Source organism: Ursus maritimus, unplaced genomic scaffold (assembly GCF_017311325.1).
Source record: "Ursus maritimus isolate PB19 unplaced genomic scaffold, ASM1731132v1 scaffold_30, whole genome shotgun sequence".
Lineage (NCBI taxonomy): Eukaryota > Metazoa > Chordata > Mammalia > Carnivora > Ursidae > Ursus > Ursus maritimus.
The window spans coordinates 4,999,131-5,013,637 of NW_024425564.1; the positions used below are offsets into that span (position 1 = coordinate 4,999,131).

The 14,507-nt window shown below is 41.5% G+C and overlaps 1 protein-coding gene across 1 annotated transcript; it reads left to right on the forward strand.

The window, feature by feature from the left end:
• The first annotated feature begins 11,885 nt into the window (after positions 1–11,885).
• On the forward strand, positions 11,886–12,216 carry SMIM40 (small integral membrane protein 40). The gene has a single exon (XM_040644760.1). The coding sequence runs from the start codon at positions 11,889–11,891 to the stop codon at positions 12,129–12,131; it is 243 nt and encodes an 80-aa protein (XP_040500694.1). The 5' UTR covers positions 11,886–11,888; the 3' UTR covers positions 12,132–12,216.
• The last annotated feature ends 2,291 nt before the right edge of the window (positions 12,217–14,507 follow it).

Consider the following 14,507-nt stretch of genomic DNA (forward strand, 5'->3'; position numbering starts at 1 on the left):
CAATAAATTAATGGTTAAATAATATACTGTTTATCCCTCCAATAGAATGTAACACAATAATTAAAAAGGAAGAAGCTCTGTAAATATTGATATCAAGATATTAAGAAAAGGGGTGCCTGGGTGGCTCAATCGGTTAAGCGCCTGTCTTCGGCTCAGGTCATGATCTTGGGGTCCCGGAATCAAGCCCGGATTTGGAGTCAGGCTCCCTGCTCATCAAGGAGTCTGCTTCTCCCTCTCCCTCTGCCACTCCCCCTGTTTGTGCTCTCTCTCTGTCTGTGTCAAATAAATAAATAAATAAATAAATAAATAATCGTACATAAAGATATTAAGTATAAAAAAGCAAGGCAGAGAATGAGTATGATACACTACCATTTATGTATTCTTAAAGAATATGTATGAATACATGCTTGTGTATAAAGGCACGCTATCTCTGGTAGATCCAGGTTTGGAGAGCCCTGAAACTTGTACAGTTCTTGTGGCCCTTTTTAAGAAAATTTTTAAAAAATGAATTCAAAAAATGCAAATCAAAATTGGGTTCAGGGCCTTGGTGGGAACTAGTAACCTTCACTATAGGAGAACCCAGATTTTTTAAAAATTTGAAGAATCCCCAAATGTCAAAATCTGTAGGTATTTTTTCTTGAGGGGCTCAGTTTCCTTAGAGAATCAGACTAACATGGGGTAAAAGGAGATTGCCAATCTTCTGGGAAGCAGCTGAGAAAAGGGAGCTGAAGGGTTCGTTGCTAGGGATGTGGACTTTACTAAAGGCCCCTGTGCTTGGCATGGGACTTCACCTCGGCTCTCAGTTGGGCCTGGTGTCCCCAAGGCCAGAATCTGTGTGGCTTGGCTTTCCCCAATCTTCCCCCAGCATGATGTGCTGGCCTAGGAGGTTGCCTGGTTACCAACTGTGGGGAGAACTAACTGCTTCTTTAAAACCTTTTAATCCATCTTCCCATTGTATCTTTGCTTTCAAAGGGAACGGGGGCCTCTGTTCCTGTATCTTCCCCAAGTTCTGCCTCAGAAATCAGCTTGTGTCTTGTGACCTACAGCTACTGCTCTTACACCAGGGTTTTGTTTTCCCAGGTTGACAAAGTCAGTTAACACTCTTCTCTCAGCTCTATCAGCTTTCCAATTCCTAAAAGGTTGGCTTCTCCTGTCTGATTTGTCTCTTCCCCGTTCTCTTTGTCCCGTAGGTTTGTGCCTTTTTTATTCCTTCACCTTAGGGAGGTTTGGGGCATGAGGAGAAATCAACTTGAATGTCCAATTCTCAAGATTTAACCAAAAGAGCTTAAAATTGCCTTTGTATTGAAAGAAACGAAGCTAGAATTTGTCCTTGGATCAAGATATACCTTTGTTTTGAGAAGGACTACTTTTGTAAACCTTTAATTTAGCATTGGTTCACTCATTAATCCATTAAAAAATATTTCCAAGTATCCTGTATACTGCACAGCCTGGACAAGACAGGGTTGGTTCCCGCCCTCGATTCCAGTTTTGAGAAAGGAGAGACACAGATAAAGAAGAGAAAATCAACAAAAAAATATTATAAAGTATAATAAATATTATAGTGAAAACAAAAGACAACAATAAAGAAAACTCTATTGTCCTCCTCCTTTTCACATCCCAGTAAGTATTGTTAGTATTGACTGCTTCCATATCCCACCTCCCACTCATTTCCCACAACCTACTCCGGTTGGGCTTCTGCCTCTTACTCTCTTTAAATTCTGCCAATGACTTCCATATAACCAAATCCAATGGACTTTGCAAACCTCCTTGTGTTTGGTTTCCAGCAACAGATGACAAATGGACTTCTACTTTCTTGGGACACTTGTTCTTTAGCCTATGTGACCCAACACCTTCCTGATGCCCCCCTCACCTCTCTGATTGCCTTTGATCACCATTGCCTTCTCTACCTTGACATTAAATACAGGAGCTGTCCAAAGCTTGGTCGTGGACCCTCTTCTCTTCTCACTTTACAATCCTAGGAGATCTCATCTTTTTTTTTTTTTTTAAGATTTTATTTATTTGTTTGAAAGAGAGAGAGAGAAGGAGTGGTGGAGAGGGGCAGAGGGGGAGAGAGAGAGAAAAGCAGACTCCCTGCTGAGCAGGAAGCCTGATGCAGGGCTTGATCCCAGCACCTAGACATCATGGCCTGAGCGGAAGGCAGATGCTTAACTGAATGAGCCACTCAGGTGCCCCAGGAGATCTCATCCTTAGGAGCTAGAAATTTTAGGGGTGCCTGTGTGGCTCAGTCAGTAGAGCATGCAACTATTGATCTCGGGATCATGATTTTGAGCCCTATGTTGAATAGAGTTTAGTTTAAAAAAAAAAACATCAAAATAACTGGAAATTTTGGCACTTCTCTCCTGTCTGGCCTCCACCAATAATTCTGATGTTACTTTTGCATATGGCCTGGACTCCTTTGCTACTTTTTTCTTTCCTGGCATTCTTGGCAAAGCTCTAACTCTGCCAGCTCTGCCACTGTACTCATGTGGCTGGACATAGCCAGAGGGAATGAAAACCACACGACCATGCTGGCTGATCTCACTCTGAATTTATTGTAAGCCTCAAGTAGACCTCCGTGCTGTCTGACAATCATATTGCATTTCCCTACTCCAGTGCCCTTCACCTGAGAGTGTTCGAAACCCAAGGAGTACACAAAGACCTTACAAGGGGTATGAGGGCATGGCCAGTTATGAAGGTACCCATTTTTGCGTTCTCTATTGCTATATGTCCTTTTCCTTAGAAATGATTTGCCTGAGAACTGTTCTGCCGAGTCTCTTTTCCCTCCTCCTCTTTTCCATTGCTTATATGCCATTCTCTCAAGGTGAGGAAATGTGAAAACATCTGGGTTGTCAAAAAAAGTACAATTTAGGATATTTGGAATATTGTTTTTGAAAGAAAATGACTTTAATGATTGAGTAATGAATCCGTTAGCAAGTCAGGTGGTTTCCAATTCTTTGCTTTCAACAAAATTAAAAGAGAATATAATTGAGTTGTCAGCTTGAATATCATTAAAAATACTTTTAATGATGGTTCATTATGTGATTTTTGACATATAATTCAGAAGGAGTTCAAAGAAGTGAGTGTTATTGCTATAATAAAAGTATTTCCATTCCCTTTTACTTATTTATGTGAATAAGGACTCTCAGCCCTTACTCTGATGAAAAAGAAAAAATAGAAAAGGAATTGATAATTAATCCTGCCTCATTCCAGCAACATGATTCAATGATACATGAACTAGTTGAAAACTCATTAACGGATGCATTTTAGATAACATTTTATATTAATATTTAATAATTATCAAATTTTATAATATACTTATGTGATTTTCATCAGTTTGTGCTACTGCTAATGGCTGAATCCAGAAGAAAAATGGAAACTTTTAGAATGTTTTGGTTAAAAAAAATTAAAAGGAACTAATTAAAAAATATATATTTTGTTGGGACGCCTGGGTGGCTCAGTCAGTTAAGCATCTGCCTTCGGCTCAGGTCATGATCCCAGGGTCCTGGGATCAAGTCTCCTTGATCAGGCTCCTTGCTCTGTGGGAAGCTTATTTCTCCCTCTGCCTGTGGCTCCCCCATTTGTGTTCTCCCTTTCTCTCTCTGACAAATAAATAAATAAAATCTTAAAAATGTCAAGATTTATAAGACATCAGAATTTTTATACTCTTCGTAGTTCTTTAAATTCATGAGGAAAACGTGCAAGCAAAAAATTTGGACTAATCCTAGCACTGTCTTTATACCCACACAAGAAGGGACTATGGCTTGAGCTCCACATTTAAGAGGTCCCCACATGTCATAACACGAAAAGAATAAGTTTGCAAAAGATATATGAGTTTCTCTGTTATTAAGGGCTGACACTTAGTTCTGGCACAGTGTATTAGTTATTAACTACTGTAAAAGAAATTACCCCAAAACCTAGTGGCCCCAAACAGCACACATACTTATCTCATGGGTTCTGGGGAGCAGAAATCTGGGAGAAGCTTAGCTAGATCCACTGCTTCAGGGTATCTCACAAAACTGCAATCAAGGTGTTGCGAGTGATCTCATCTGAAGGCTCATCTAGGGAAGGACCTGCTTCTAAGCTCACTCCAGCAGTTGTTGGCGAGATTTCGTTCCTTAAAGGTTGTTGGACTCAGGCCATCAGTTTCTTGTTGGCTGTTGTCCGGAGGCCACCCTCAATTTTTTGCCATATGGGCCTCTCCAACATGGCAGCTTGCTTCATCAAAGCCAGCAATAGAGTGCCAGCAAGATGAAAATCATGTCTTTTATAACTCGATCTTAGAAGTGACATCCCAGGCTAAGTCCCAGGCTGCTCCAGCCACCCTCCTTTAGGGCTGGCAGCCTTGATGTCCTTACCCCAGTGTGCCCTGTCATGGGCTTGGCTCCTGGTGTGGCGCCCGGCTGGCCACTGGGCGGGTGACTTCTTTGTCCTTCGTGCGCACATTGAACCCCTTCCTGGGGCTCTGGGGCATGTGTGCGATTGCCTCTGCCTCCTCCTCTAACTGAGAAGGCTCCAAAGCCCAGAATACGTCCCTGTTTGTGCAGCCAACTGTGAAACCTCAGGGTCCCAGTGTGGATGGCAATGTCGGGGCCAAGAAAACCCACGATCTGGACAAGAATGAAGTAAAGAAGGTCTTAGACAGGTTTTACAAGAGAAAAGAAATTCAGAAACTGGGTGTTGATTAAGGACTCAATGCTAGTCTCTTCCACCAAGCTTTCATAAGCTTTAGGAATTATATCATGCAGCCTCATTCCCTGGATGTGGATATTACATTATTTTGAATGATACTTGCTTCAGTGCAGCTCCTGTAGATGATTTATTTCCATTTTTCTTGAGACGTGAGAAACAGGTATTTCCTGTGTTGGAATGTAAAGATGACCTAGGTAAGATCAGTGACTTAAGAATACCACCTAACTGATACCACGAAGCCAGAGCCATACAATGGAAGATCGTATTCCATTCGGGCCCCACAAATGTTGGAAAGACTTATCATGAAATCCAGAAATATTTGCCAGCAAAATCTGAAGTATATTGTGGCCCTTTAAAATTACTGGTACATTGGGGTGCCTGGGTGGCTCAGTTGGTTAAGCATCCGACTTTTTATTTTGGCTGAGGTCATGATCGCAGGGTCCTGGGATGAGCCCTGGGTCAGGCTCTGCCCTTAGCAGGGAGTCTGCTTGAGGATTCACTCCATCTCCTTCTGCCCCTCCACTCCCCACCCCACTTTGTGAGAGCTCTCTCTCTCTCTCTCTCTCTCTCTCTGAAATAAATAAATAAATCTTAAAAAAAATAAAATTACTGGCACATGAAATCTTTAAAAAGAGTAATACTGCTGTTGGTATATTACTGAATATTTGCTCCTTTTCTTGTTAATTTGGATGAGCTAGGCAGAGTAAAGGTGGGAGATGGGAAAGGGCATATATTGTAATTTACCATTAATAAAAGTCCATTGTTGGGGCGCCTGGGTGCCTCAGTCGTTAAGTGTCTGCCTTCGGCTCAGGACGTGATCCTGGAGTTCTGGGATCGAGCCCCACATCAGGCTCCTCCACTGGGAGCCTGCTTCTTCCTCTCCCACTCCCCCTGCCTGTATTCCCTCTCTTGCTGGCTGTCTCTCTCTCTCTCTGTCAAAAAAAAATAATAATAAATCTTAAAAAAAATCCATTGTTAAAAAAAAAGTGTCATCTCATCATTTTTGCCAAGATTTCATTCTGTTATCTGAGTAATATTCCATTGTATATATAGGTACCACATCTTCTTTTATTCACTCAACAGTCAATGGACATTTGGTCTTCTCCACAGTTTGGCTATTGTTGATAATGCTGCTATAAATATCAGAGTGCATGTACCTCTTGGAATCCATATTTTTGTATCCTTTGGGTAAATATCTAGCAGTGCAATTGCTGGATCACAGGGTAGTTCTATTTTTAACTCTTTGAGGAACCTACATACTGTCCTCCAGAATGGCTGCACTAGTTTGCATTCTCAATGACAGTGAAAGAGGGTTCCCCTTTCTCCACATCCTCAACAACATCTGTTGTTTCCTGTGTTGTTAATTTTAGCCATTCTGACAGGTGTGAGGTGTTATCTCATCATGATTTTGATTTCTATTTCCCTGCTGGTGAGTGATGTCGAGCATCTTTTCATGTATCTGTTAGCCATTTGTATGTCCTCTTTGGAAAGATGTCTGTTCATGTCTTCTGCCTATTTCTTGACTAGATTTTCTGTTGGGTGTTGAGTTTGATAAGTTCTTTATAGATTTTTGATATTAACCCTTTATCAGATGTGTCATTTACAAATATCTTCTCCCATTCTGTAGGTTGACTTTTAGCTTTGTTGATTATTTTCTTCACTGTGCAGAGCTTTTTATCTTGATGTAGTTCCAATAGTTCATTTTTGCTTTTGTTACCCTTGCCTCCAATGATGTGTCTAGTAAGAAGCTGCTCAGGCCGAGGTCAAAGAGGTTATTCCCTGTGCTCTCCTCTAGGATTTTGATGGTTTCCTGTCTCACATTTAGGTCTTTCATCCATTTTGAATTTATTCTTGTGTATAATGTAAGAAAGTAGTTGTTTCATTCTTCTGCATGTTGCTGTCCAGTTGTCCCAACACGATTTGTTGAAGAGGTTGTCTTTTTTCCATTGGATATTCTTTCCTGCTTTGTTGAAGATTAGTTGAACGTATAGTTGTGGGTCCATTTCTGGGTTTTCTGTTCTGTTCCATTGAACTAGTGTCTATTTTTGTGTCAGTACCAGCATTTTATACTTAGTTTGAATAGATGATTTAAACATTAGAAAAATAATATTTGAAAGCATGAGTATAATTTTAATCTTACATTAATTTCATTTTACATCTGTATGGAAATATATTCAAATAATGTAAAATTTGAATACAGTTGCATTTAACTTTTAAATTCTTTTTTTTTAAAGATTTTATTTATTTATTCGACAGAGATAGAGACAGCCAGCTAGAGAGGGAACACAAGCAGGGGGAGTGGGAGAGGAAGAAGTAGGCTCATAGCGGATGAGCCCGATGTGGGGCTCGATCCCATAACGCCGGGACCACTCCCTGAGCTGAAGGCAGACGCTTAACCGCTGTGCCACCCAGGCGCCCCCTGACTTTTAAATTCTTTAACCCATTGCCATCAATAGAACACAGATAAAGTGAAAATCTTGATTATAACAACATAGAGACTTTGCTAAAATAAAGATAAATAAATTCATTTTATTTATTTAAAGATTTTATTTATTTATTTGAGAGAGAGAAGAGTGAGAGCAAGCAAGAGAGCTCAAGCAGGGTGAGCTGCAGGGGGTGGGGGGGGGAGAAGGAGGGATATCATGACCTGAGGCAGAGGCAGATGCTTTAATGACTAAGCCACCCAGGTGCCCCTAAAATTCATTTTATAATATATATATTTTAGGGGTGCCTGGGTGGCTCAGTCGGCTGTGTCCAACTCTTGGTTTCAGCTCGGGTCATGATCTCAGAGCTGTGAGATCAAGCTCCATGTTGGGCTCTGGGCTCAGTGGGGATTCTGCTTGAGATTCTCTCTCCCTCTCCTTCTGCCCCTCCCCTGATCTCTCTCTCTAAAATAAATAAATTATTTTAAAAATAACATATTTTATTAATTTGTAAATAATGCATATCTTTTTTACTCGTCCAACCAAATGTGATCCACAAATAGGATACCTAGACACATGTAATAATAATTAAATGTAGTCATTTTGATGTTCTTTTAATTGTGTTGCTTCACACATATTTTTAAAATTTTGTTATGAGGGTACCTTTGTCAAGGTATGAGTACAGAACATACTTAACAGTCCATAAGCCTGATTAATGGCTTTAAAAAATTTAGACCTATGATATGTAAGCCTCCATTTTTACTCTTGCACTGGGACCCTGCAAATGTCTACAGCTTCTTTTCTCTCCCTGGTGAATCAACCCCCTGGTGCCCAGCTGATTATGTTACTTCTTAGTTCACTGAAAAACAGAAGCAACAGAAGAGAGCTTTCTCCACCTCACACTACATCTCCCTACCCACCTACATTTCTGCCCCTAGACTCTGTCTTCCCTCCAGGCACCAAATCTAAGTGTCTATCCAAGGTCACCTGCTCTACTTATGCACTGAACCTCAGGCCCTCTCACTCAAGGATACCACTCCTACCACTACTACAATTACGACTTTACCCCCTTGTCTCCTCCCTCCCTACTTAGTCTTTCCTATGAGCATATAAAAATACCAGAATATACCAATTAAAAAAAATCCTTCCTCTTGATGCCACATCTCCTTCTACATTATGCTGCATTTCTCTCCTTCCCTTTAGGGCAACATTCTTTGAAAGAACTGGCTGTGCTCTTGTTCTCCTCTTATTCACTCCCCACTCTCTCTTAAACTCTCTTCACACATTCCAAGAGGTGGATTTATGAGATCTATATCTCCTCCCTATAAATTTGAATAGCTTTGTGACTCTCTTGTAACCAATAAAATGCAATGAAGTCATGCTGCATGATTTCTGAGGCTAGATCTAAAAAGTGATGTACCCTCTGTCCTTTTCACTGCAACACGTCCTTTCAGAGCCATGAGGGCCATGTAAGAATTCTAACTACTCCAAGGTAACCATGCTGAAGAAGCCCAGGCTACATGGAGAGGACTTGTGTAAGTGTTCTGGCCAACAGCTCCAGCAGAGATCCAGCTGACAACTAGCATCAACTGCCAGAAGATGTCTCCAGATGATTCCACGTCAGTGGTTAAGTCACCCCCAGTCTGTAAGTCTTCCCAGCTGAGGATCCAGGCATCACTGAGAAAGGCGAGCTATCCTTATTGTGTTCTTCTGAATTCCTGACAGCATTCCACAAGCATAATAAAATGGTTGTTTTATACCACTAAGTTTTGGGTATGTTAGGCTGCAATGGTATCTGGAACAGTGTGTGTGTGTGTGTGTGTGTGTGTGTGTGTGCGCGCACACACACACACACACACACATATATATGTTCATATATTTCCTTGCTGGGTTTGTGGATGGGGCCTAGAAACAATGGCATCCCTGTAGCAATGAGGACATCTAGTACCCAGATCTTGGTTTCCAAGTACCATCCTTTTAGAAGAAGCCAGAAAAAGACATGGTTGATTCCTGGGCTGAGGCAGGAAAAGCACAAATTGAGAGCATGGATAACCTCTTGTAGAGAAAGTAAGGAAGTGCTCAAATAATGTTGAGGACATTTCAAAAGGACATGGGATCCAGCTTGAAGGGCTCTTTCATTTGCCAAATTTGGGATAATTTGTGCATCAAAATAATAATGATAGTAACCGATTATAATTCATTAAGTAAAAAAGAAATCCACAGGCCCAGACAATAAATATGATAGTATTGGATTACAGTTTATTGAGTAAGATAGGAATCCATGAGTCCATAGGATATCAAAAAATGAATAAATTACGGAAAAGGGAATGCTCTCTTTTATAACAGGTTGTTGACTAAAAGCTGAAGAAGAAATTATGGCATTAAAAATCAGTATTTAATAAACATTATCATGGTGCCTATTCCCATGGGGGTTATCGATGGATTATGCTAAGGCAGATAGATGGAGATCTGATGATGTTGCAGATACTTAGGAATTACGAAGAGACAAGTGGTGACTTTATGGAGGAGAAACCTGCCAAACTGGGTTGGTAGCATAGGAGGGAGATGGGTTCACCTGCACTTCCTGATGTGATGCACTGAAAAGGACACAACATCGTTTTTCTCTTGCCCTTATGTGGCAATTGGGTTGAGGGACATTGCAGAAATGAAAAGCCTGTGCTCTTTGTATTTTTTAAAAAGATTTTATTTATTTTCTTGAGAGAGAGATTGAGCTCTCAGGATCGGGGGGAGAAGCAGAGGGAGAGGGAGGGGAAAGAATCTCAAGCAGACTCCATGCTGAGCCCTGAGCCCAAAATGAGGCTCGATCTCATGACCCTGAGATCATGACCTGGGCGGAAATCAAAAGTCGGATGCTTAACAGACTGAGCACCCAGGTGCCCCTGGATACTAGAGTTCTTGATAACTTTCTTAAATGTTTTCTGTAAACCTGAAATTATTTCAAAATTGAAACACAAAATCCCATGAATATACATTACACGGGACCTTGGTGCCGAACCTACCATGTGGGAGGAAAGATACAGGTGTTTGTAGAGCCTTATTGTAACTTGCCTGAGACATAAGCGAGTGTATCAGAAATTAGTACATTATATTAACATAACACATCACAATTTACAAAAAAATGAAAACAAACAAACAAAACCTATGTCATTTGCCCCTTATAACAATTCTGTGAGGCAAGAGATTTATCAATTTTATTAAAAAATATACAACTACAGAAAGGTCAGGTGACTTCCCCAAGGTCACACTCACAGACAGACAACAGATACACTGAGGCATATTAAAATTTTTAAGCGTTTATTTGAGGAAAAATGGATTTGAATGGGGAAGCACCAAACTAGAAGTGCTTAGGCATGCTCTGTAGACAGGAGCCAGGGGAAAGACTTACACGGATGAAGCACAGAAGCAAAGGAAGACAATTATTTGGCTGGCTGTTTAGCTTAAAGCCTAGTTGGCCATGATTGATCTCAGCGTTTTGATTTCCTAACATTAAGGAATTTACAGGCTTGGATTTTGATTTGCTAATGTAGGTCACCATGCCATTAGCACCACCTCAGTCTAATGGCCTCTTTGTTTAATTAATTTAACACACGTGCTGGCTTCAGCAGCACATAGTAAACAAAAATTTAACACACCTCATAAGTAATGAGTCTGACCCCATCCAGGTTTTTTGACTCTTAAGGCAACCCGCTTGTGGCAACAGCAAACAATAACAAAAGTTGACTCCGAACAAAATTGTGACATCGTTGGTACCTTCTGGGGGGTGAATAAGGTCTTCCTATTAAGGTAGGTAAGAGACCCCAAAGGCTCCAGGTATGAGGTCCACTAGCACACACTGCTTCCTCGGCTGGCTACCCTATCCCCCACTGCCCCTCTTATCCCAGGGGGTCCTCAGAGCTCCACATGGGCTTCGATTTCAATCATGGACGTTTCAGCCTGTGCCTGGGGAACAGGGCCAAGAAATGGCCTTCAGCCCTTGCCCAACGACAAGCTCCCGGACGACATTCCCAACCAACAACTCTTTCTCAGGACCCCTCACTCTCCCTCATTATTGCCCCAAAACTTAAGTCCCAATTACTCACGCTGGCTCCACTGACCAATCACGATCTTTCTTGCTATAGCCCTCCCCTTGGACTCCTGCAGTCCAATTATACCTGTCCTCTGGAACGCAGAGCCCAGAAATTAGGAAGAGAGAGGTGTGGGTTTCAGCGCCGCCTGCTCAGCGACCCCCAGACTTGGGGGGAGAAGTAGTCCCGCGCAGCCTCCAGCCCGCCGCTGCCCTTCCCCACCCACCTGGGTTAGGGGAGCCCTTCCCCTAGGCTAGGCCTTTTCTCACCACCCACTGTAAAGCTGGAATAGGCTGACAGCGGCTCACGGTAGCATACTAGCTCTGCTTGCTCACCCTTTATCTGCAGGGCCCCAAGACGTTGGGCCCTGAGGCTAGAGACCTAGAATGACTCGAGCAGTTCCAGTTTGCATGTCTCCGTGCTGGGCCTTCAGCTGCCAGGTCCCAGTTATAGTAAAGGCGGACAGACTTTATGAATCATTTAGTCCAGACCATTCACATTGCTCTGGATGATTATCTGATTGTTTCAAAGGCTCAGAAGACTCTCCTTTCTCTGTCTGTGGTGGGGGAATTAGGGTCAAGCCGGCAGGTGCAGGACTTGCTGCTGCCATGCCCTTTAATCCTGGTGTTGCTGAGCAAGGGCTTCCACCCCAGCCTCCCTGATCCAGTCAGCTGTCAGACTATGAGTTAGTATGGCGGAGGAGGAAGGCGATGTGGATGAGGAGGATGTGTTCCTGGCATTTGCCCACGGTCCCTGTCCTCCGAGGAGTCCCCTGCGCCGGGCCTTGGACAAGGTCTTCATTACCTTCCTGGCCCTCATCCTCACACTACTGACACTGGAGGCTGTTTGTAAGCTGCTGTGGCTGCTGCCATGGGCAAAGTTTGGGGACTGGCTCCTGAGAACACCTCAGAAGGAGGAGGAGCTGGAATTGTGACCACCTTTCCTATAAACATTCTCTTCCCCTGCTACAGAGGTGAGAGGGGAGGGAAATGGGACTGCTGGGGGCTGTGGAGGGGACACTGGGATAGCTTAGAGCAGCTGTCTTAGATTTTTTGTACCTATACTCTGGAAAATAATTTTGAAAAAGTTTGTACTTCTCATATATTTTTAAGTAACCATCTAAAATTTTTCATCATAAATTAAAATTGTTTCAAGGATGTAATTTCTGACATATTGAAAACAAAAATAAAACAGATCACCCTTTGAATGTCCAGGGGAATGGTAATATCAGAGTGACTGGATACTCACCACTACCCATTTAAAAATCGATAAACAAACTCCTCTAACAATTGGGATTATCCTTTCCTTCTTTCATGACTCTCTTTTCTCCTTGAAAACCTATTACCAGTTCACTTCCCCACAATTTTAGGCTTTTATACGTGAAAGTCTTTTATTGACCAATCTGTCATACTTCCCTGCATATAATATATATATATTTTTTTTAATTGAGATGAAAAGTATTTTTCTTTCTTGTGACCATAGACAGCAACGTTTTTAAAAAATTGTCTTCTGTGCTATCATTATAATTATTATGAGAACAGAACTGATTAAATGGCATAAAGATTGCACACATTTTTAAAATGGTTAAAAATTAAAAGTACACTTTTAGTGAGCTAGGAGAGGGGGTGTTTATGGTACCTTGATGAAAGAAATAGGCTTTGTGTTTCTTTTTTTTTTTTTTTTAAGATTTTATTTATTTATTTGAGAGAGAGTGAGAGGGAAAGTACGAGCTGCAGGGAGGGGCGGAGGGAAGGGAGTGGGAGAAGCAGACTTCCCACTGAGCAGGGAGCCCAGATATTGACCTGGGCCCAAGACAGATGCTTAACTGACTGAGCCACCCAGGCACCCCAGTATGTGTTTCTTTGTTTAAGACAAGGTAAGATTTCATGATTGACAACCACAGGCATACCTCGGAGATTTGCTGTTTCGATTCCAGACACCACAATAAAGCAAATGTTGAAATAAAGCAAGTCAAAGGAACTTTTTTGGTTTCCCAGTGCTTATAAAAGTTATGCTTACACAACTATAGTCTATTAAGTGTGCAATAGCATTATGTCTAAAAAAACCAATGTACATACCTTAATTTAAAAATACTTTATTGTGGGGCAGTCGGTTAAGCATCTGACTCTTGATTTCTGCTTAGGTTATGAAATCGAGCCCCACGTTGGGCTCTGCGGTAGGTGTGGAGACTGCCTGGCATTCTCTCTCCCCCTCTCCCTTTGCCCCTCCCCACCCAGTCACACACACACACACACACACACACACACTCTCTCTCTCTCTCTCTCTCTCAAAATATAAAAAATAAAATAAAAATATTTTATTGCTAAAAGATGCCAAGCATCATATGAGCTTTCAAAAGTTTTTGCTGGTGAATGGTCTTTCCTCGATGCTGATGGCTGCTGACTGATCAGGGTGGTGGTTGCTGAAAGTTGGGATGGCTGTGTCAATTTCTTAAAATAAGATAACAAGGAGGCCTGTCGCATCAATTGACTATTCCTTTCACAAATGATTTTTCTGTAGCTTGCAATGCTGTTTGATAGTATTTTACCCACAGAACTTTCAAAATTAAGAGTCAATCCTCTCAAACCCTGCTGCTACCTTGTCAACTAAGTTTATGTAATATTCTAAATCCCTTGCTGTCATTTCAATAATCTTAATAGCATCTTCACCAGGAGATTTCATCTCACAAAAACACTTCTTTCGCTCACCCATAAGAAGTAGCTCCTCATCTGTTGAAGTTTAATCTTGAGATTGCAGTCAATTCAGTCCCATCTTGAGGCTCCATTTCTGATTCTAGTTCTCTAGCCATTTCTACAACATCTGTGGTTATTTCCTCCACTGATGTCTTGAACTCCTCAAAGTCATCCATGAAGTTTGGTATCAACTTCTTCAAAACTCTTCTTAATGTTGATATTTTGACCTTGCCCTCTGAATCACAAATGTTCTTAATGGCAATTACACTGATGAATCCTTTCCAGAAAGTTTTCAATTTATTTCCCCCAGAGCTATTAGGAGAATCACTATGTATGCCAGCGACAGCCTTATGAAATGTATTGTTAAATAGTAAGACATAAAACGTCAAAATACTCCTTGATCCATAGTCTGCAGTATGGATGCTGTGTTTAGCAGGCATGAAAACAATATTAATCTCATTGTACATCTTCAGCAGAGCTCTTGGGTGACCAAATGCTTTTTCAGTGAGCGGTAACAGAAAGGAATCTTTCTTTCTGAGCAGTAGATCTTAACAGTAAACTATGTTGTCAAGAGATATGCTATCATCTAGGCTTTGTTGTTATTTATAGAGCACAGG

Excerpts from the sequence above, each read along its gene's own strand:
- SMIM40 (XM_040644760.1), top strand. The coding sequence starts at position 11,889 with ATGGCGGAGGAGGAAGGCGATGTGGATGAGGAGGATGTGTTCCTGGCA.